At 38.2% G+C, this 23211-nt stretch overlaps 1 protein-coding gene across 4 annotated transcripts in view; it reads left to right on the forward strand.

Moving 5' to 3' along the window:
* The window catches only part of SUGCT (succinyl-CoA:glutarate-CoA transferase), a 338675-nt gene that overhangs the window by 51329 nt on the left and 264135 nt on the right, over positions 1-23211 (forward strand). For 3 of the 4 annotated variants that reach the window (XM_049816964.1, XM_049816965.1, XM_049816967.1), the window contains one exon: positions 17257-17352. The exons of the other annotated variant lie outside the window; for it this stretch is intronic. In XM_049816964.1, the coding sequence (XP_049672921.1) occupies positions 17257-17352 (96 nt within the window). The remainder of the gene's footprint in view (positions 1-17256; positions 17353-23211) is intronic. 4 annotated transcript variants of the gene reach the window in all.

Here is a 23211-nt window from a genome sequence, read left to right on the forward strand (position 1 = left end):
AATGAAGAAAAACATAACTGACAGCTGAGTCCCTCTGAGAACCTAGTTCTCCTGGTTCATTTTCTTTCTTTTTGCAAAACTGGTGGTTACTTAGAAGTCTTTAAGGGTGAGTGTACTAAGAAAGAGTAGCACAAAAAAAAGAAATTGCTCTTGTGGTACTTTGGGTGGTAATGCTATTTTTTGAAGGAAAGTTAGACAATTACTGTGATACAATCAGGTTCTTGAAGTATCCATGCTTTCAAAGGGGTTATGGTTTTACATACCAAGCTGAGATATCTACAGCTAGCTCTTCCTCATGTGATGAATGGCTAAAAACAATGGCCTTTTGAAGTTTCTCATGGATGCTGCCAAAACAATAAGGAACCAAAAGTTATAGACTTTTAGTTTGTTAGGTTCTTGTTGCAATTGATTAATGGTGTGATCTAGAGGTCAAACAGATGAATCATGATAACTTTTCCTTCAGTGTGAGTTTCATTGGAGTGTAGTAATTTGTAATGAAAAAAAGGGATCTTTTTCTGTGTATAAAACAAAGGTGCTACTGAACTGTACTGCTATTAGTAGTGTTATGACAGCAGGGTCCTTTATGATACTTTTGGCTTTTGTCAGTATTTCATGCACTGAGCTAATACAGCAGCATGCTTGCACCTTTTGTCCATCCTTTCTTCATCTGAACTGAGAATTGTGAAGCTGGCCTGTACATATGTCTTCCTTGGGCAATGTTGATGACTGACTATGTCAGAGAGGAAAAAAACCCCCAAAACAACAGGGGTTAAACACTTAAATAATTAGAAATCCCTGAAACATGTCCATTTGTCTGTGCTATCCCTTTTCTGCATGCCTTATAGAAGTGCAAGAGGATTTTTAAATTCTGGTTTTTGTTTTTTGTTTTTTTTTTGGGGCGGGGGAAGGAGGCAGCTGGAAGATGCTTTTGATATTAATTTCCTGCACAGATATGCTAATGGTAAAGAGCATTGAACTGAATTCAACTGGGAATGAAAATGATCTGGAGCTTTTTAAAGAAATATCCCACTGACTGGCAAGTTTTAGTATTTAACTGGTCTGGGTAGAACCAAATGATAAATGAAATCCTGTTCTCTAAAGAAATGTTATTTTTAGACTATCTTAAAAAAGACATCTTTCGATCAAATTCTGTATATCAAACGCTTTTGCTCTATAGCTTTACAGCAGCTTATTACTACCTAAGAGGATTTCTTTCCCCACAATAAAACAGAATTCTAGGATTTTGTTGATGAGAGAGATACAGTGACCACTAGGATGTGGTTTTGCAGTGAGCACTAGCTTTCTGTATCTCTCATCTATAAACTTTTAACCCATGTCATACAATTCCTTTGAAATTTTTGACTTTTAGATGATTTACAGTTCTCAGCTCCAGACCTTTCAGCATCTAAATAGTGTCCTTTAGATGATGCTAGTAAATAAGAAGGAAGTGGGTTTTGGATTTGGTTCCAATTATGCAATTGTGCCTTTTCTTCTGTTGTGGCTTAAAAAAAAACTCTTGGAAGTTTTAATATCCTTCCTGTATTTAATTACAACCAGGCTTCAACAAATACTGTAATAAGTTGGTTTCTCTTGGATTGAAAAATCTGCAAGAAGTATTTTACATTTAACATTTCTGCAGTTTTGGAGTGTATTTTTTTCCCAGATTCCACAGACAGGATAATGTGGTTAATATTGTTTGTATTATATGATTATTCATCAGACACTTCTCTGCTTCTGATTACTATGTTTTAGTTTGTGCTTGCCAGAGCAAATTCTTAATCTTCTCAAAATTTTGAAGTGACCCTAGAAAAACCTAGCAAATTGGTAAAAAATATTTTCTTTATTCCATCTCTGTGCTTTAGTTTGGTAGTTAGTATAGTGAGATAATGGTGAGTTTTAGAAACTACTAGTGGTTTTTTTCTGCATCACTTTTTCCCAAAATGTGTTTAAGGCTTATCTATTTAAGGTGCTTTTAGTGCTCTCTATTCAGGGATTTCATGACATGTCTTTTACAAGTTATTGAGTATAGGTGAAACTGGTAACAATTAGATACTGTCTGTAGGATATATATGGTACCACAGGATCCCTGAGCAGTAAGTTTTGTGAGAAATGTCAGTCTTGGAACTCAAATACTGTTCAGGTGTCTTGACTGTATCTTGTTGCTTGTCTGCTTGCTAACAGAGTTGCAAGTTGACTGAATGTGGAAAGAAAATCTGCTTTTTTAGGGATCATTGCTGCTGGTGATTTCAGAGGCCAGCTAGGAGGACTGTTACACAGTTGTCTTGTTTTGGGTATGGTTTGAATAAGCGGCTCTTTTTTACAAGCTTATAAAGCACCATCTTTGCAAAACATTGTATTCTTAATCTCTGTCATGATAAAAATTGTGTATGCACTGTATGGAGATCTCTCTTTCACTGCATAGCTCTGATATGGAAAGATAGTAAAATCTGAATTAATGTGAACATCTCCTTAAATATATACTGTGCATTAAACAGTCTTCTTGGCTACTGTTCTTGATAATTTCCATTGAGGACATCAGTATAACTAAGACCAGAACTTATCCCTCGGGGTTTTAAGTAGCCAGAATTTTATTGAATAGACCAGAAGACCATACTAACATGACAGTTACTCAATTTAATATTGGCCTCTGTGGAATGTGTGTTGTGATTTCTAATGATTAGTTATGCAAAAAGTTGTTGGTAGATCATACTGCAACTGGATCTTGGATTTATTTATTAGCTTTTTTTATTCTGTAAACAGAGCACTTGCAATTTCTTGCAATCTGTAAACCCAGATTGCAAGAAAATTTTTTCTTCAGCTGCTATCTGACAGTAAATTTTGTGCCTTTTTGTCTTTGCTACTATTGTTCTTGTGTTCTGAATGTGTTGCAGCTTCATTTTTCTGTGTTGAGCTACCTCTGTCATCAATTAGAGAAAGACTAGGAAGGAGATAGAAAAAAATGCCTGTAATACACAGAAAAAATAAAATGGCTATCTAGAAATGGGTAGGGGAAAGAGTTTGAAGACAAAGGAAGACATTTCTTTTAATGTGTTTATTATTTAGATGACCTTTGAATAAGGGTGTAATTCTGGAAATGGAATCAAGATGTTTGTTGTAGTTTATTACCAGCAGATCGTATTTCGGGATCATGCTAAGTATTAGGAGAAGAAGGATAACCTGGGTAGTTCAAAAGAAATTGGAATGATTTAAGCAACTAGTAGCAGAATAAGCATTTTTAGTGCACCCCAAAAGATCACTCCTCCCTCTGAACTCATGGATGCCTTCAGAAGTCATTCTGTAAATTGGCCAAATTTGGATAGGGTATTTCAACACCTTATGCACTATTTATTTATGTAAATAGCAAGGAAAAGGGATGTAATTTGATGGAAGAGGTTTCAATTTTATGTCATGGAAAATCTTAAGTTAGCAAAACAACTGATTTCTGTGTGCTGTTGAACCTCTGGAAATTTAATAAACCTTAACAAGTATGTCATTTTTGGGGTATGCTGATGGAACGCTAGCTAAGGTTTTAACACTGCTTGGTTTGATTGTCTCAGATAGCTCTGACTGAAATTTCTCTGTAGATTATAATTTATAAAAAAGGTGAAGTAAAGGATGATGCTGAAACAAATTTGGACTAATGACTTCTTTTTGATCTGATGGAGTTCTGCTGCTGTGACTCTGTTTCTCCATATTCATATTATTCAGCACTGTATTATTTCTGGCTCATCAATTAAATTGCAAACTCTTTAGAGTAGTGACATGTGATTAGACCAGAGGTCATAATTCATTAGTTATGTATTACACTATAGTGAAAGCTATAAAAAAAAGTGTTCAGACTCTGGTTTAGGACTTCAAAACCAGGTATGCATTTTATAAAAGAGTTCAGTTATTTGTAGAAATGCTTTGCCTTCTTTGGGATGAATATTTGTAGTACTAGATTTCTGTAAAAAAAAAATGTGAAGTTATTTTCATTCAAGCTTACTCTGTAATATAACATTTTGGTTTTTTGTGGTACTATTTAAATATTTTTGTAGATCAATTAAGGAAAAACGTCATTCTTCAGAGAATCATTTACAAATTTGTTGTCACAATTCAAAATGCATTATAAGGCAGAAGTGCCATATTGACTCCAGATTCATTTATTTCTCAAATCGAATAGAACTTTGGACCACGTTTCTCTGACTTGTGTGCTGTTTAACAGCTCAGTAGATGAACCACATCTGCATTGTGGACAGCATTAAAATCCTTCAAAAAAGCGTTGTGGATGACTGGATGGTGGGCGTTCATTAATGCTGCAGAGGCACAGAAATACAATCTTGTGCATTGTAAAACATCCCATTTCAAACACTTCATTCAATTGCATGGATTTATTTCTTGTGTCATCCCTGTAGTGCATTAGCACATAAGTACTTAATAGGCAGTATCCAGAGATCTTTCAGTGTTTCAACTAATGCCAGTGTTGTTCTGCTGAGATAATAGTGCTACAACCAGAGGAGATTTGGCTGTGATAATAGGGGTGGAATATTTGCACATTTCTCACCTAAACAAATAGACATGGCTTGATTCTGTACATGCCTCCCTATGCATCAAATGAAAAATCTAAAAATCTGCTTGCACTGCTGCAGCACAAGCTTGTTGAAATTATTGTTATTTTTGTGGAGGGCCAATTCTCTACAGGTAAGTTGAAAAGGACGTTGTCAGGAGCAAACACACTTAATACTCTTTTTTTCTATGCAAGTATTAATGCTGATAAATGTGGAGACAAAAAGATGAGTGCTGTAAATGATTAGGTGTATGCATATTTTAATTGTAAATGGCACTGCTGCTAGTCATAAGAACAAAAGTGAAAAGTGCCTTAATACAGCTTCCTTTGGATATTGGCAGCTTTCTATGGAAAAGCATCCTTATTACTGATTCAATGAAACAATAGAATCCTTCATGAAGTGTGTGTAGCATCCCAATTGGAGCCTCTGGATGCTACCCTATTACAAATAATAAGAAAAATTGCTATAGTTTTTCTGATGCCTGTCCTCACAGGTAATTTTTATATGAGCAAAATCTGTTTGCCTGGATTTTATTTGTATGTTTTGCTCTTTTCATTCTCAGCTGTCAAATGTAGCTACTGTTTTTAAAATAAATACAATTGAATAGTTTAGGTTGGAAAAGACCTTTAAAGATCAAGTCCAACTGTTAACCTAGCACTGCCAAGTCCACCACTAAACCATGTTGCCAAGTCCCACATCTACATGTCTTTTAAATACCTCCAGGGCTGGTGATTCAATCACTTCTGTGGGCAGCCTGTTCCAATGCTTGACAACCCTTTCGGTGAAGAAATTTTTCCTAATAGCCAATCTAAACCACCCCTGGCAGAACTTGAGGCCATTTCCTCTTGTCCTATCGGTTGTTACTTGGGAGAAGAGACCGACACCCACCTCACTACAACCTCCTTTCAGGCAGTTGTAGAGAGCAATAAGGTCTCCCCTCAGCCTCCTTTTCTCCAGGCTAAACAACCCCAGTTCCCTCAGCGGCTCCTCATAACACTTGTTCTCTAGAACCTTCACCAACTTGGTTGCCCTTCTTTGGACATACTCCAACACCTCAATGTCTTTCTTGCAGCGAGGGGCCCAAAACTGAACACAGTATTCGAGATGCAGCCTCACCAATGTTGAGTTCAGGGGGACGATCACTTCCCTAGTCCTGCTGGCCACGTTATTTCTGATTGTCCTGGTTTCAGCTGGGATAGAGTTAACTGTCTTCTTAGTAGCTGGTACAGTGCTATGTTTTGAGTTCAGTATGCAAAGAATGTTGATAACACTGATGTTTTCAGTTGTTGCTCAGTAGTGTTTAGACTGTAGTCAAGGATTTTTCAGCTTCTCATGGCCAGCCAGGGCACAAGAAGTTGGCACAGGACACAACCAGGGCACCTGACCCAAACTGGCCAACGGTGTATTCCATACCATGGGACGTCCCATCTAGTATAGGAACTGGGAGGTGGGGGGCAGGGGGACTAGCTGGGTGTCGGTCGGTGGGTGGTGAGCAATTGTCCTGCGCATCATTGGTACATTCCAACCCTTTTATTACTACTGTTGTCATTTTATTAGCGTTATCATTATCATTATTAGTTTCTTCTTTTCTGTTCTATTAAACTGTTCTTATCTCAACCCAGGAGTTTTACTACTTTTTTCCCAATTTTTTCCCCCATCCCACTGGATGGGGAGGAGTGAGTGAGTGACTGCGTGGTGCTTAGTTGCTGGCTGGGGTTAAACCACGACACTGATACAAGCCAGGATGCTGTTGGCGGCCTTGGCCAGCTGGGCACTCTGCTGGCTCATATTCAGCTGGCTGTTGACCAGCAGCCCCAGGTCCTTTTCCTCCAGGCAGCTTTCCACCCACTCTTCCCCAAGCCTGTAGTGTTGCATGGGGTCGTTGTGACCCAAGTGCAGGACCTGGCACTTAGCCCTGTGAATGTCATAAAACTGGCCTTGGCCCATCGATCCAGCCTTTCCAGATCCCTCTGTAGAGCCTTCCTACCCTCAAGCAGATCAACCCTTCCTCCCAACTTGGTGTCATCTACAAACTTACTAAGGGTGCACTCAATCTCCTCATCCAGATCATTGATAAAAATATTAAAGAGAACTGGCCCCAACACTGAGCCCTGGGGAACACCACTTGTGACCGGCTGCCAACTGGATTTAAATCCATTCACCACAACTCTTTGGGCCCGGCCATCCAGCCAGTTTCTTACCCAAGGAAGAGTAGGCCCATCCAAGCCATGAGCAGCCATTTTCTCCAGGAGAATGCTGTGGGAAATGGTGTCAAAGACTTTATTAAAGTCTAGGTAGACAACACCTACAGCTGTTCCCTCATCTGCGAAGTGGGTCAACTTGTTATAGGAAGAGATCAGATTAGGCAGGCAGGACCTGCCTTTCATAAAGCCATGCTGACCAGGCATGATCACCTGGTTGTCCTGTATGGCTGTGTGATGGCACTCAAGATGATCTGCTCCATAACCTTTCCTGGTACCGAGGTCAGACTGACAAGCCTGTAGTTCTCTGGATCCTTCTCACCCTTGTAGATGGGTGTCACATTTGCTAACTTCCAGTCAACTGGGACCTCCCTGGTTAGGCAGGACTGCTGATAAATGGTGGAAAGTGGTTTGGTGAGCACTTCTGCCAGCTCCCTCAGTACCCTTGGGTGGATCCCATCTGGCCCTGTAGACTTGTGTATGTCTAAGTGGTGTAGCAGGTCACTAACCATTTCCCTGTGGATTATGGGGGCTTCATTGTGCTTCCTGTCTGTCTTCCAGCTCAGGGAGCTGGGTACCTGGAGAGCAACTTGTCTTACTATTAAAGGCTGAGGCAAAGAAGGCATTAAGTACCTCAGCCTTTTCCTCATCCTTTGTCACTACGTTTCCCCCTGCATCCAATGAAGGATGGAGATTCTCCTTAGCCCTCCTTTTGTTGTTAATGTATTTATAGAAACATTTTATTATTTTTTTCTTTTATGGCAGTAGCCAGATTAAGTTCCAGCTGGGCTTTGGCCCTTCTAAATTTCTCCCTGCATAACCTCACAACGTCCTTGTAGTCCTCCTGAGTTGCCTGCCCCTTCTTCCAAAGGTCATAAATACTCTTTTTTTTTTTTTTTTTTTTCCTAAGTTCCAGCCAAAGCTCTCTGTTCACCCTGGCTGATTGTCTTCCCTGCCAGCTCATCTTTTGGCACATGGGGACAGCCAGCTTCTGCGCCTTCAAGATTTCCTTCTTGAAGAATGTCCAGCCTTCCTGGACTCCTTTGCTCTTCAGGACCACCTCCTAAGGGACTCTGTCAACTGGTCTCCTAAAAAGGTCAAAGTCTGCCATCTGGAAGTCCAAGGTAGTGGTTCTCCTGACCCCCCTCTTTATTTCTCCATGAATTGAAAACTATTATTTCGTGATTGCTATGCTCAAGATGGCCTCCAACCATCACATTGCCCACAAGTTCTTCTCTGTTCACAAACAACAGGTTCAGCCAGGCACATTCCCTAGTTGGCTGGCTCACTAGCTGTGTCAGGAAGTTATCTTCCACACACTCCAGGAACCTTCTAGATCGTTTCTTCTCTGCTGTATTGTATTTCCAGCAGATATCTGGTAAGTTGAAGTCCCCCATGAGAACAAGGGCTAGTGATTGAGAGACCTCCCAGGTGTGTTTAGAATATTTTGTCTGCATCTTCATCCTGGTTGGGTGGTCTGTAACAGACTCCCACTATGATATCTGCCCTGTTGGCTTTCCCTCTGATTCTTACCCATAAACACTCAACCCTGTTGTCACCATTGTTAAGCTCTAGAAAATCAAAACACTCCCTTACATACAGGGCTATCCCACTGCCTGTCCTTCCTTGCTTATCCCTTCTGGAGAGTTTGTAGCCATCCATTGCAGCACTCCAGTTATGCGACTCATCGTACCATGTTTCTGTGGTGGCAACTATATCGTAGTCTTCCTGCTGCACAGTGGCTTCCAGCTCCTCCTGCTTGTTGCCCATACTATGTGCATTGGTGTAGATGCAATTCAGTTGGGCTATTGATCCCACAACCTTTTTGGGGGGAGAAGCCCTAATTCCTACATTACCATTCTTAGGTGCTTCCATGGTTTCTAACGCATGAATAACCCTTGCATCTTTGCTGCCACATGGATCTCCATCCCCTACCTCCACTGAGATGGCAGAGCAAAAGACCTCACTAGCACACTGTACCTCAAACATTGGCATGTCGCCCCCAGGCGTATCTCTAGTGAGCCTGGTTTTATCCCTTTCCCCCTTCAAATCTAGTTTAAAGGTCTTTCAATGAACCCTGCTAACTCCTGTGCAAAGATCCTTTTCCCCCTTTGAAGACAGGTGTACCCCATCTGTCACCAGCAGGCCTGGTGTCCTGTAAACTGACCCGTGATCAAAACCCCCAAAATTCTGCTGGTGACATGAGGCTTGGAGCCAGGTATTGATCTGCTGGCTCTTCCTGTTTCTTCCCTCATCAACCCCTGCAACTGGAAGGATAGAGGAGAACACTACTTGTGTTCCTGATCCCTTAACCAGTTGTCCCAAGGCCCTGAAGTCTCTCTTGATTGCCCTCGGACTTTTGTTGCAACTTCATTGCTGCCTACCTGAGAAATCAATAATGTATAATAATCTGAGGGCCGTACCGGTGTAGGAAGCTTTCTCTTCACACTTTTAACCCGGGCCCCAGGGAGGCAGCAGACTTCCCTAAGAAGTGGGTCTGGTCTGCATACGGGGCCTTCTGTTCCCTTCAGAAGGGAGTCTCCTATGACAATGACCAGTCTTTTTTTCTTTATGGGAGCAGTTTTGACACAGGGCATAGGCTGACTTAACCTCGGCGACATCTATGTGCTAGATGAACCATCATCCTCGTTCTTGTTTGGTTCCACTTGCAGAGCCTCATACCTATTGTGCCAGGGCACCTGGGAAGGTGGGGTAGTCACGGACGAGACGTGCCTGCTGCGCCGGGCAGGAACTTGTCACCATTGCCCCCTATCCCTTGAGTCACCGTGTTCAGCCAGGTGGAGAGAGGATAGGGAATCCTCCATATATATCACGCATCCTGTCTGCCTGTCGCGCCTGTCTCAGGGAAGGTAGGGTGCGATTCCAGTAGTCAGTCTCTCTCTCGTGCTCTCTGACAATCCTCAAGCCACTCACCTCCTCCCAGAGCCCTGTCACCAAGCAGAGGAGTTCCTCTCCCTGGGCGGACCTCCCACAATTCAAATTGTTCTGTGTTTTGCAAGCGTGCTTGCTGTTCTCTGCACGAACAGAAGCTATTCTGAGAACTTTGATCTGTGCTATTTTATAAACAAAGAAATACAGCCAGACATGGTTACATAGACTTAAAAAACATATAAGTTTTAATTCATATTAAATGCATAGGTTCTTGGTGGCAAAGCCTATAATTAAGGAATAACATAAGAAAATATGTTATAATATTAAAAAAACTGTATAAAATGTAGTGGAAGAAACTTTCTGTAACTTGAATTTTGCCTCAACTTAGTAAATGTGTGTGAAAATAGTGTAATGCATTTAATATTTCTGTGGATATGTATCCTTTCTTCAGAGAAGATGGAGACTTGAGGAAACAATTGTAAAAGTGTTGTAGTTAAGGTTGTCTGATATGTCTGTTATCAGAGTCCGATTCTAGTGTTTATAGCTTTGCCAAAGTTTTAACTGTTTTGGCTGAATTTTCCATGTCATGGAATTGCCAGAAAGTGATTTGTTTTTAAAGTTACTGTTAAAATGATTCATCTGTTTCCAGGAACAAGTTATGGGAAAATGCATTGATGTTTTGGTTTTTTTTTTTTTTTTTTTCCTGAGAAATTCAGTGCCTTCATTCGTTGGAGTGGAAACTTGAAACCCAGCAGATGAATCACCCTTGTTTCAGGGAAGTGTCTTTTGAAAGGAAGTCAGGGTATCAGAAGGTGCAGTGTATATGACATACGATGTGCATAAAGGCTGGTAGGGGCTCTCTAGGAGATTTGGTGGAGCGTTTGGTGTGTATTCCCGAATAAGTTAAAAGGAAATATTCAATAAGTACCCCCTAATTGAATGAGTCAGAAGTTTGATACAAAAATAGGATAGGACCATATGATTAAGGTTTGTGTATAAGTGCAGCAAGACTTTGCACAGTGTGTACAGACTAACTTTGGAGTTCTTGGGTTTTTTAACCTGAAAATTCTCTTTAATATTTTTTTTTAAAGTGACAGATTTCTTAGAGCTGTTCTGTGTTACTATGAAGCTGAAACAGGAGTTTTTCAGTGGTTGAAGTAGTATGTTTTTTTATACTTTCAGAAAAAGAGCTTATTAGTATTTTATTTTAATGAAGAAATGTAATTTATTCTTCATTTTAAAATGTTGCTTTCTTCAATCAGAACTCATTTAAAAGAATTTTTTTCTTGCCAATGCTCTCTAATAGATTTTTATGGTCAGGATTTTTATTTCTGACCCTTCACCTAAAATTCATGTGAGTGTCTGTTGTTGTGTGTGTTTGTTGTTTTGTGTTTTTTTTTTTTAAAGTGGAGACTAAGGGAGGATAGGGGTCCACTTAACATTTACTTTCTCTTGAAAATGTTTGCTGAATAATACATAGTTTTGAAATTTCAAGTCCTACATCTGTTAGTTGCATCAATCTTTGCTATTGTTAATGCTAACTGAATCTTAATCAGAAGATTATCTCCATGCCGTGGGAAGCATAGAAGTTTTCATTCTGGTCTTTCATAAACTCTAAGTAGCTCATTAAAAAAAACATTTGTAGGTCAGTTCTTTTTGTTGTTGCATTTCACTGAACTCAGTTAGCAGTTCTCTGCTACGCAAATGCCTTGTGTTTTTGAAGATGCCTCAATGTCTCTATGTAGTCTAATCTTTTTTTTTAATAAAGCAAAAGTTGTTTTCAGCCATCATTTTCACGCTAAAAAAATATCTACACAATTGTGTGTTTTAAAGTCTGTTTTGCTCTTCAGCTTTCTTTCCCTCCAAAAATCCGTGTTCAAGATAGGGTTTTCAAATACATTACCTTTGGTTTTCTCATTGCTTGTATTTTTTATTGTTTCTAGCTCATTAAGCACCTCCTAGCATGTCATTTCTGTGACTGTGTGATTTGCTGTGTGGTATTTGATCAAGTGGCTAACTTTAATCAGCAAGTCCCACAAGCTGCATGTGATTACTGGATAGCTGCTTAAGTGTCTGGTTGGAAGACTCTAAAACAGGACCTAACATGAGACCAGTTCTAAAACTGTAGTTATTTGTCATTAAGGATTTGATTTTTATCTTTACAAGATTATATTTGTAGTTGGGATTATACTGTTTACTGATGCTTCAATGCCGGGAGTTTTCTTTTGTGAAGGGTGAATCAGCATCACTGGTAAGAAAACACCTTTTACCTAGAGCACAGTGTTCATAACATGACCACAGACATTTTCTAAAGGGGGTATAGACTCTTTAACAGTAAGCCTTGGCCTATGTGATGGTAGTCTTGCTTTTTTTAGTTAGCTTTTGCAGACCTCTTCAAAGTCATTTATGGAATTTGCTGGTCTGCAAAGCGCTGGTTGAAAGCAGCTACAGTACTGCTGGCTCTTGAAGGGGAAGGGAAAATAGTGGAGAGGGATTATGGGACAACAGTTGTGAATTCAGGAGAAGGTCAGACCTGCTGCCTTGCACAGATGTGGGGACACTACTGAAGAATTTGTAAAGTCTCGTTCATTTGTGGGCAGTGGCTTTGTTGTGTACTTGCAGGTGGAGACGTCTGCCCAGCCTATTGGTGTGTGGCACTCTTGAGTTGACTGTTAGCTCCTGCAGAGCTTTCGACTCCAGGTTAGATGGGAGGCCCTTACGTGCCCAAACATAAGGTGATGTTCGCTCATGGCTCCTGAGAAGGCTGTGGCTTCTGTAGAATGGGCTGCCTTGAATCGTGGCAGCTTTCTTGTCTCTGTGCAAGGCTGTAATTCCTGCTTCCCACTTCATTCTTGCAGGAGTCTGAAATACAGTTGCCTGCTTAAAAAGTGGTAGGAAAGCACCATTTGTTGTGGCGTCGTGCAGTGTCCTGACCCAGTCGGGTCAACGCTTAGGGTGTAACATAAAACATGTGTGCACTGTCTGTGGCAGCAGTGAGGTGATTGCAGACTAGTAAGAACTTATCCTACTCTCATTAAGCCTTGTGGCTAAACATAATTAGACTTCAACTGGAAGAGTGGGGTTTTCTTGATAGAGATAGAGGGTTTTGGTTTTGAATTTTTTTTTAATGAAAAAAACCACTGAAGAAGCAACAGCCAAGGGTCATCCCATGCACATGTCCATGGAAGCAGCTTCAATACAAGTATACAAATGAGAAGGGTGACGGGGGGTGGGGGTGGGTAACTGCAAAAGCAAAATTAATCAAACTTGAATGTTGATTTATTAGTGTCAAACTATTAGTTGGAGCATGGAAAGGGGAAAACATGTAAAACAGTAAAATCGGTCATTAGGTAAATACCAGCATAGGATCAGTGATTTTCAGAGCGATTTGTTAGTGTACAGCAAATGAGGATTATGGTCTTATGTTCAAATTTTTCTCATGTAAAGATCTTTTTTTTCCATGTCACCAGAAGTATGGAAAAGGCATAAGTGGAAAATTATTGGCCTTTGCACAACAGAAGGCACTGAAATTTTTGTATGATGATTTTTTCTACAAAGTTATAAATGAGTATTTGGGTTACTAGTTCAGAAGTATAGTGTAAAATAAGTGATCTGTGCTGCTGTAAAATGCCTGTGTCTCAAAGTTCCTAAAAGACAGTCTACATACCTACTTTAAGGAAAAGTAAACAAAGAATGAGAAAGAAAATAAATTAACTTGGCTAACAGTCAAAGCCTTGTTAAGATACGTGGCAAGAAAGCAGACACAAAATTGGAGGGAGAAGAAAGTAAAGAATATAATTAAAATGTTATTTTCTCCTCTTTCCAGTTACCTTTTGTCTTTTTTTATTCATATACACTTGCTGAACTTGCATGTAAATGATTGATTGACTCTGTGAACTCATTGTAATAAATTATGTTTGATGTGCTATCTTGAAAAAAAATCTTTAGAAATTCTGTCTCTTTTCTTTGTCTGCTCACCTTGTGGCATTTAATATCTTGTTTCCCATCTGTCTGATTCCATCGTAAGCTAAGCATAACTTTTCAGACCTTAATGCAGCTCTATTTTTGTTCTGATTTAAGTAAGTATGTAACGCAAATATGTGATTTGGCTGTCAACAGTAATATCGGAAAGGAATGTTGAAGTGTGTGTTCCCTTTATTGATGTGAAAAAAAGAAACACTTATCTGTAGATATTTGATAATATGTATTTATAGTGTATAGATCTATGTCTGCAAGCAAATGAATACAGAGATGTCTGTCTGTATCACGGTATTACATCTGCTTTAATGTTACAAGTCCAAAGGTTACTTTTAAGGATTAGTTCTTAATTAAAGGAGAAAAGAAATGGGTTTATAAGGTTTCAGGACAGCAGTTTTAAATATAGTTTTAAAAATACTTAACTGAAAATGTAATACAGATATACCCAAACTTCATTGTGAGAGATTGTAATATAGATATTCCTACTGCAAGAAGTGTGTCTAGCAGTGAGGTCCTAACTGAGTCTTGAATTACAGGGGAATTTGGAGAAATAGACTTATTGTGTTAATAACATTTTTTTCCTAGGGGATATAATGTCTGTAGAAATATTCAGTTGGGATATCTTTTTTTATGCTTATAGTTCAGCAGTTTCCTTAGCAACCATAAGGTATAGGTAGATAAATTCTTTGTGTTCTTTATTAAGGACATCAAATGTATATGCTGAAAGGCTTTTTTTGGATAGTGTCTTTTTTAGTGAGAGTAAATCTTTGGAGAGACTGGAGAGAATGAACTGAGCCAGAAAGAGAGGAAAGGGAAAGACACGGTAGTCCTGGGACGGTCTATAATGGTTTCATGGGACAGTAGACACAGAATGGGCTTTTAAGTCTGCTGAATTCATCAGAGAGTTATTATGAACAGGGTGAAAGGCCTCAGAGTTCACTCAACTAAGTGTGTTTAGACATAAAACACAAAGCACTGAAATATTTGCTTTTATGTAGTTAATACATTTATTTGTATGATGATGATGATACCACTACTACTAATTCTTTTCGGCTGGCTCACCTGACTATGAACAAGATACCAACTTGGAAAAGGAAGTCAAAAGGAAACAAAAGCCTTTTTGCTTCATCATTTATTGAAAAAACAATAATAAGTAAACCAGTTTCAGCAGGATACATAGGCATATGGATTCAAGCAAGTGATCAGTACATTGACTGAAATGGAATTATTCTTCAGACTAAGTATCATGTTGAACTGAGGCGTTGATATAGTCTAAGCAACTTTTAGTTCCAAAATTCCTGTCTTTACTAAGCTTCTGACTTCCCTGGCATTTGCTGTCTATTGCTACTGAAACACGTCTTTGAGCAGAAGCTTTAATGGAGCAATTCCAATATCTATTGAGTATTATGTTTTAATTCTTTTTTTTCATATTTTAATGTGAACAAGTGCTCTGGAGAAATCTAGATGTATGTGATTTCCACCATTGAAAGAATTATATTCATCTCCTCGAGAAAGCTGAGGCAATTTGCAACACTGTGTTAAAAAGATTTATTTTTTTTTTAAGTATAGTTTTCTTGTGAAACTTCTTGTGAAGAATTGTGTTTTGAAACTTATAGCTCTATTTCTACAGCATAGGATAGAAACAAATAAATGGAGTGAAATTTTGGGTTCATTATATTCAGTATCAATATTTTAGGATTTCTGTTTCACTAGGTTTTAATTCACTATGTTCTTCCCAGAGTTAAGTTTGGTTTCCTTTCAGGAGTGTGAAAAGTTAAATGCATGTATCACAGAGGGCATTCTTGTGTGTTTAAAAATAAAAGCCTGTTGTAGTGGTTGCATCTCACCTGCCAGTGAAATTTTTGTGGAATACAGTGGCTGTGTAGTGTTGCCCACAAATACAGAAGAATATCTAACGATTAATATTTCATCATCATTGCATAGCCATTTGCTGTGGTAGAAAAAATATCACTATGGGGTGACCCAAATTGAAAAATGACAGGAACAATGGGTCTAGGCTATACGTTATTACTAAATGACACGCTTTTGTGACTCATTAAACTCTCTCTGTAATAACTGTGTGTTTCATTCTGTGTTGCTGAGGAAAGTTGCAAACCGGAAAAACAAGTCCTTTCTATGTACTCCCAGATGCATTTCCTTAATTGCTGAGATTTTCTTGGGGACTGAACGATAGACTAGACATTGTTCAACATTTTAGCTGAATGAAGTGACACTGACACTGGACTATATAATAAGCTGCAGCTGAAATCCATCTACAAAGTGTTTTCCAACAGTACTCAGGAATAAGGCATTGTATTTGTAGTTGGTATGTATGGGTATAGTTTTTGACAGCAGTTAAATTCTTATTTGCTGTGTATTTTCCTGGGTTTTCTGCTGTACTAAATCACTGTATCCATGATTTACAGTTAAATATTTGCTTTGAATATGGGAGTGATACATTCACATTGCCTTTTCAGCATACATGGAGAAAGGAGAAGAAAATGAGCTGGCATTCCTTTTGTAGAAATTCTGATATAATTCACATATTGGAATGTGAATAGTGGACTCTGAATTAAGTACTGCATGTTTTGATATAGATGAGACTCATTAGTAGGCACAGAATGGTGTAAACACTTGGATCGTTATAGCAAATTTCTTCCATCTAGGGGAGATATATGAAGAAAATAATATTTTTGGAAAAAAATGGTCACATGGCCTATTGTTTTAGGCAAGCAATTGCACTTGCTGGCACAACTAGTTAACAGCGTAAAACATATATTGTGTCTGGTGATCTAGTGATAACTTTGCATGCTAGTTGTCACACATTGTGTTCTCTCAAAGAAACAAGAATAAAGAATCTACCATTGATTATAACAGAACCACCAATTTTCATGCATTACTGCATCATAAATGTTCACTTCTTTTTCCTAAGATATATTTGTGCTTACAAAGTATGTATTTATCCCCTCAAATTATGGTTACTAAATTATCATGCCATATTTTTCACAAAATTAATCTTTTTCCAGTTTTGTCTGTCTGACTAATAACTTGATAAATCTGTCCTTATCTTCTAATGGCAGATGATTTATCAAGGCCTACTACTTAATTAATATTACAGAGCATGTGGGGAGCTGAAGAATTCAGAAGTATTTTCCATGGACATGTAAAATGAGAAGCATAGGAGAAAACATAAAGATAATCTTGGAACTGAGAAAAAGTCATTGTGATTTAAGTATGGGATTGAGGTTCAGGAAATGGTGAGTTCTATCCCACAGATCCATCGTGCTTCCCACTAGACTTTGGACAAGATGCTGATTTTTTTCTTTGCTGCAAAATATTTAGGTAATACTATTTTATCTCTTAGGGTAGTTTAATGCTAGATTTGTCTAGGATTACTAGTGTTATAGGACACATTCTTTTTTTTTTTTTTTTTTTACAAGCACTACCATGATACAGATGTAGCCTGAATTTTTTCATATTAAAAACTGTACATAATATGTAATATATAAAGGATACTTTTGTGACATAAAATATTTTAACTTACATATCTGAAGCACGTATAAGTAGACAGAAATCTCAGAAAAGTTGTCAATGAAGTTTCAGGTTTCCTGAATACTTTACTTTTTCTCCATTTCCAGGTAGCATGTCTCACTCATGTAGCAGCTAATTACCTTAATTGCAAAATTGAAGCAAAACGCTGGGGTACTGCTCATGGGAGTATTGTTCCATATCAGGTAAGCAGAAAGCATTAGGTTTTTTTGCTCTTAGATTCTTCATTTTGTGTATTATGAGATTGAGAACTAACTTAGTTTTCCCATGACCTGTTGTAGTCTGTAATGTGTCTGTGTCTAGGTAGGACAAGGTTCTGTTATTCATTGTCGTTTCTGCATTTTGCATATTTCTTCATCAGCCGTAGATTAGTAACAGAACACTGAAATAGATCAAAGGCGTGTGGTGAAATTGGATGACTTTAAAGCTAGCATGATGACTTGATTGGTTTTCACTGGACAGAGAAACTTTTTTTTTTTTTTTTAAGGGTTACCTGACTTCCAGTTATAAACTGAAAACTTTTGCCTCTGATATTTTGGTATTTTTATCTTGTGAGTCTACAAGAACAATCTGAATGACCATGAAGATCTGGGAGTTCTACATATTTGTCATTTTCTATTGATTTTACTACAAATCATTGTGGCTCAGTGAAGACAACAGGTTGGCAAAAGGAATTAACCAGACCTCAGATCCTCCCCAGTGGCATTCATAGTCTGTTACATCTACTGAAGGGTTGAATTCCTTAAAATAACATGACCTTCATCACATAAAGAAGCACAGAAAAAAAAAATTACTGCAAGTTTTATCTATCTTCTGGCTAGTATGGGAAACTCTTCCAGTAAACCACAAAAATTTTATTCTTTTCTAGCTGATTACTTTGTGTTCTTGATGGAAGTCATGCTAACTTATGGAGACTTAGACATATATTTAATTTAAAAAAGTCTATTCTTTATTTCATAGGTTTTGGCACTTCTGATCAAATAGTCATGTTTGCAACTAGCTAGGCAGAACCTGGATTTTTTAATTTCTGGCTGGAGTCCTTTAAATCCTGAGACCGACAGTTTCCAGCATTTTTCTGGGAGAACTGCACCTAAACACCACTCAGTTTCTCTACCGTCTCTTTTCTCTTTAGAGAAAGTGAGGGAAGCTTGATGTGTTGTCGTCTTTCCAGTGGTGAAGATGGTGGTGATCATAACATTAAAAGATTTGCTGCTTGTGGCCATAGAAGCAAAAATCTTCCATCACTACACAGAACACTATGACTGGGTAGTGTCACAGCCAGGCCTCCTCAGGTCTAAAACCAAAATAAGTTGTTTCTGTAAGAGCTACATCTACTTAAGCTAGGAGACTTTTTCCAGTACATACCACTGCATAGTCACCTGTCGTCTCATGAATTAGCTAGAACAGATTGCACATTATCTCAGACTGATGGGGAGTTGATCTGGCTCTTTCTGCAAGGATGAGTTTGGTCCTGCAGTATTCTTGTCTCAGGTGTAATGCAGCACAGCTATGGCTGTGCTACTGTCTGGTTGGCACAGTATAGCAGTATGGCCATATTTTCTGAAACCAGCTCTGCATGACTCAGTGTAACCAGGCGTCCACTAGACAAGTAGTTACATTCTGCTGTGTTTCTGTGACGTGACCTTTGGTGCAACCCTTTTTGAACTTTGGCATATTGAAAGTATAAACCAGATCTGAAGTGTGCAAGTTTGTATATGCAAAACCAAAAACCTGATTAAACAAAACATTTTGTCTTCTCCATATTGCATTTGGCTGAATAACTGAAACTTGCATTCTTTTATGTGCTTTTGCCTTTGTTTTTCCACAGTAAAAATGAAAAGAAAAGCATTCATTGAGTATCCTTTGTTTCTTTCTTCATAGACAGCTCTCTAGATATACAAAATTCGAGGAGATTGTTTTAGCTATCTTCTGGTTTAATGTAGATTAGTCAATATGTAAATAACTTATCTAAACTATGGTTCCTGTGTTTCTGTATGCTGTTTCTGAAGTAGATACTAGAAATGTTGCCTCAGTATTATAAACAATTTTAATCTGAATTTTCTTGTTCATAAACCAGTAATTAGGGTGGATTTATTATGGGTGGAGGTGTGTGTGTGTGTGTGTGTTTATGGCTCATCTGTTAACATTCCATCAGCTAACGTGGATGTAATTCTGATTGTAACCATAAGTATATTATGCTTTCTAGAGTTTGCTTTTCGCTTTACTAACATAAGCTATACTTAGACTGCAAAGCTCTTCAGAAACTTGAATTAACCCTCACTGTTGCTATTGTGCTGCTTTTATAGTTGCTTCCATAGCTCATTTGTAATATAGTTTAGAACAGAACTGTGAAACCTGACTTTCATCTCTCACCCTAGTTATTGAATATACTGTCTTTTGCTTGCAAAACTGTGACTATCACAGTGCTAACTTTTACAAATTATTTTTCTTTTGTTTTAAGATATTTTGTGCAAGTGAACTATAATTTGTTCAAATAATAAAAATCGTATTTCAGAAAATTGAATTTCTATGTATTTCAGATCAAGTATGTGGTAGCAAACTGTTGTTGCTTTTTTTTTTTGTCTTCAACTTTATTTTGTTTTAATTTGCTGTATTTTGAGTTTTCACACAGGTAGTAAATTATAACTTTGAAATGATACAGAGCCTCCAATCTGCGAAAAAGCACCAGGCTATGTTAAATCATGGAAGATTGGGTAAACATGCGATCTCCTTCTATATATATTAAAAAGGCAAAATCTAAATAAATATATGTCACCTTTCTGTGTGACAGAATTCTGATCAGTCATGCTAGAGTACTTAATTTGATAAAAATATGTTGAAAGCATATTAATTATGTGCATAAATAGTACTTTTTTTACTTACAATTATTACAATAAGTGTTCTAGCGCTCTGTTTAGCACATTCAGTAGTGTATACTGAATGCTCTTGTAGCTTTTATTTCGTTGAGCTTCAATTGAATAATTTTGTTCAGAATATCTTTGCGAGTGGCTCAATTTTTTTTCTATTTACAAGGCCAAATTTAACTTCGAGTATATCTCTAACTTCACTAAATTCCCTGTTGCTTCGTGACTGAAAAACTAGCAGCATAATTTGTCCCTGAATGTGTTCTCTAGGTTGACTTTTCTTTTCCTTGTATTTAAAAACATAGAAGTTGAGCATTAATGGGCAGATGGGTTCTCTTTTTCCTGAAACTACCAAGACGTGTAGCACCTTTGAAAATCTTTTTCTGGTCTGAGCAACAAGCTCTTAATAAAGAGATGTAAAGTTTCATGTGCAAAGACTTTCACAGTCTTTTAAAGTTTTTCTCATTTGCTGATAATGTGCTGATTTTGTCGCATGATCATCTGAATGTCTGAGTTTTCAGTTCTGTGTGCTCATCACCAGAACCCAAGGGAAAGGATTTGAACTTCTTTTGAGTGTACAATGTCTTTCAGGGTTCCTGTAAAGGTTTGCCATAGGTTTTCAATGGAGGTGAACTTTGCAAAGTGCCACAAAGATGAAGCATTCTAGATGCTAATCAACCAAAATCAGAAATAGATTTTTTGAGTGCTGAACACTTCTTGAGAAATTATCTACTTTGAGTGTATATGTTTTTTAATCAGTGATGTAGTTTGAATAGGTTGGTCATGTGATATTACATGTAATCAGGTCCCAAATTGCTTGGTTTCAAGTGTTAAAATACAAACCTTGAGTTCTGGGCTATATCTTAAATTTATTTACTGCAATTTTTTTAAACAAGTTTTTATAATGAGACACCTTGTTTAGCTACAGCTGCTCCATGATTATCCAGAGGAAATCAGGGGCTTAAAAGCATCTGGTTTATGTAAGTTGCTGAAAAGTAAAGTTGTATTACTGTCTTTTGTTTGGGGTGATAAGGTCTTCCCTCGTTCTTGTGGTTTGAGCAATGTAGCTGTCTTGCCCGTACAGCGCGTGAGATCTAGACATTCACTTTTTCATCTTCCAATTGGCCCACTCGGAATGGATATTCATTCTCCTGAGAGAGTCTATTGTAACCTGCATGTTTACAGGATGTTTCCTGTGGCAGCTTATTACCCTGCCATCAAACATGGACAATTGGACAGCATTTTCAGAGGCAAACATTCAGCAAAAGATATAGGGCTGTTTTCTCTCAGGCCATAAAGTCTCTTTAAAAACTGAGAAACCAAGTTCTTACAGGTATCTTCCCCCACAATGAATATGATATTATTTCTGTTCCAGATTCGCTCCTAAGACTCACAGGGTCTTCTCAAGTATTCTTCAATGTATTTCCAGAATACGCAAAGGGCATAACTATTCTGCGCAGAAGTTGAAACCACAAGACAGGAAAATTATTATTTTAACCAGTTATCTTTCCTGTTGACTGACCTGTGCATTGTCATAAATCATCAGACCCAACATTAATGTTCTTTATATTAGAGCATCACTTAAATTCTTTAAGCATCAACTTCTTGTTGTACTAGGCATAAATTTTCCTCCATATGAGGAAACGGTGTTTGTGTCAAAGGCCTTGCGGTTGAAATGTGTTATGAAAACCAAAGTATAAGCTCACATGGAAGTGAGAGGTATGAGGTAGTAGGAAGATGAGTATAGTCACAGGTATAAATATCTCTGCATTATTTTTAGCATCTGCGTTTTGTACTTCTTGCTTGTGGAATTTAATTCTGTCCAGGAGTTTTACAAAGAAAATTCCACTCGTGTCACTTGTCACAGGAACAGAGAAATGCAATAAATTGTTACTTACCTGATTTACCTTGCAGAGATGCTTTTCACACAAAGGTACAGTGTGCACCAATTTTTCCTGGAGAATCTCAGAGAACTTTTAACTAGTTGGTTTTTTTTGGTTTTTTTTTTTTTTTTTATTAGAGAGGGCAACAGAATACTGTCAATCATTCAGAAATTGCAAACTGCTTATTCCACATAAGAATGGTGAGGTGTAGTCATTTTCTCTTCTCTCCTTATGTGATTTTATTGGGATAATTCTGCAGTTAATGTGTTGGAATCAAAATCAACAAAGGATAGAGCTTGGATCATTTGCAAAGTTTCGTTTTGTGCATGAAACTTTCCTCCTTAAATAAGTCCAAAATGGATGTTATGGAAGAAAGTATTTCTGCTCTGTAATGGCTTAGTCTAGGAGAGGATGGAACTTACGCACAGGCAAGAAGTAAAATACAGATTTTTCTGGGGGAGTTCTGGACTCACTAAATGCAAGATGACCCTTCTTTGTGAACCTCATTGCTGTAGTTTAACCCCAGCTGGCAGCAAAGTGCCATGTGGCTGCTTGCTTACTCCTCCCTGGGTGGGGAGGAGAACTGGAAGAAAAAAACAACAGGTAGAAGCCCATGCGTTGAGATAAGGTCAGTTTACTGGGACAACACAAGGAGAGAAGAAATAATAACAGTAGTAATACTAAGAAAAGAATATATAAAGTGAGTGATGCACACTGTAATTGCTCACCACCTGGAACCTGATGCTTAGCTTGTTCCCAAGCTGCTATTCCTCCCACCCCCAGCCTGCTCCCCAGTTATATACTGAGCATGACATCATGTGGTATTGAATATCCCCTTGGCTAATTTGGGTGAGCTGTCCTGGCTGTGCCCTCTCCCAGCTTCTTGTGAGAATTAACTCTATCCCAGCTGAACCCAGGACACTTATCTCCATAATACTCACCTGGACTATTTAGACTGCCACAGGGGGCCCATTGTCCTATATTTTTGTTCTGAGCAGTAAAATATCACTGCTGAAAGTATTGCCCATTTGACATGAAAATTGAATGTATTCACACATCAACTGAATAGCAACTTTGTGCAGAAAAGTGTGCTCTCTCACATTGTACGGTTTCAATTTCCAAAGAACAGTTTGGCCATCCTCAAGGCACATGTCTTGACTCATATGATGAATATCTAATCTCCCAGATACTTTAGTGGCCTAGTGTATCTCCTTGAACTACTTACCTACAGGTTTGTTTTTTTAACTAGCTGCTTCCTTTCTGTCCTTATCTTACAAGGCACAGGAATGAGAAGCCG

Source organism: Accipiter gentilis, chromosome 14 (genome assembly GCF_929443795.1).
Source record: "Accipiter gentilis chromosome 14, bAccGen1.1, whole genome shotgun sequence".
Taxonomy (NCBI): Eukaryota; Metazoa; Chordata; class Aves; order Accipitriformes; family Accipitridae; genus Astur; species Astur gentilis.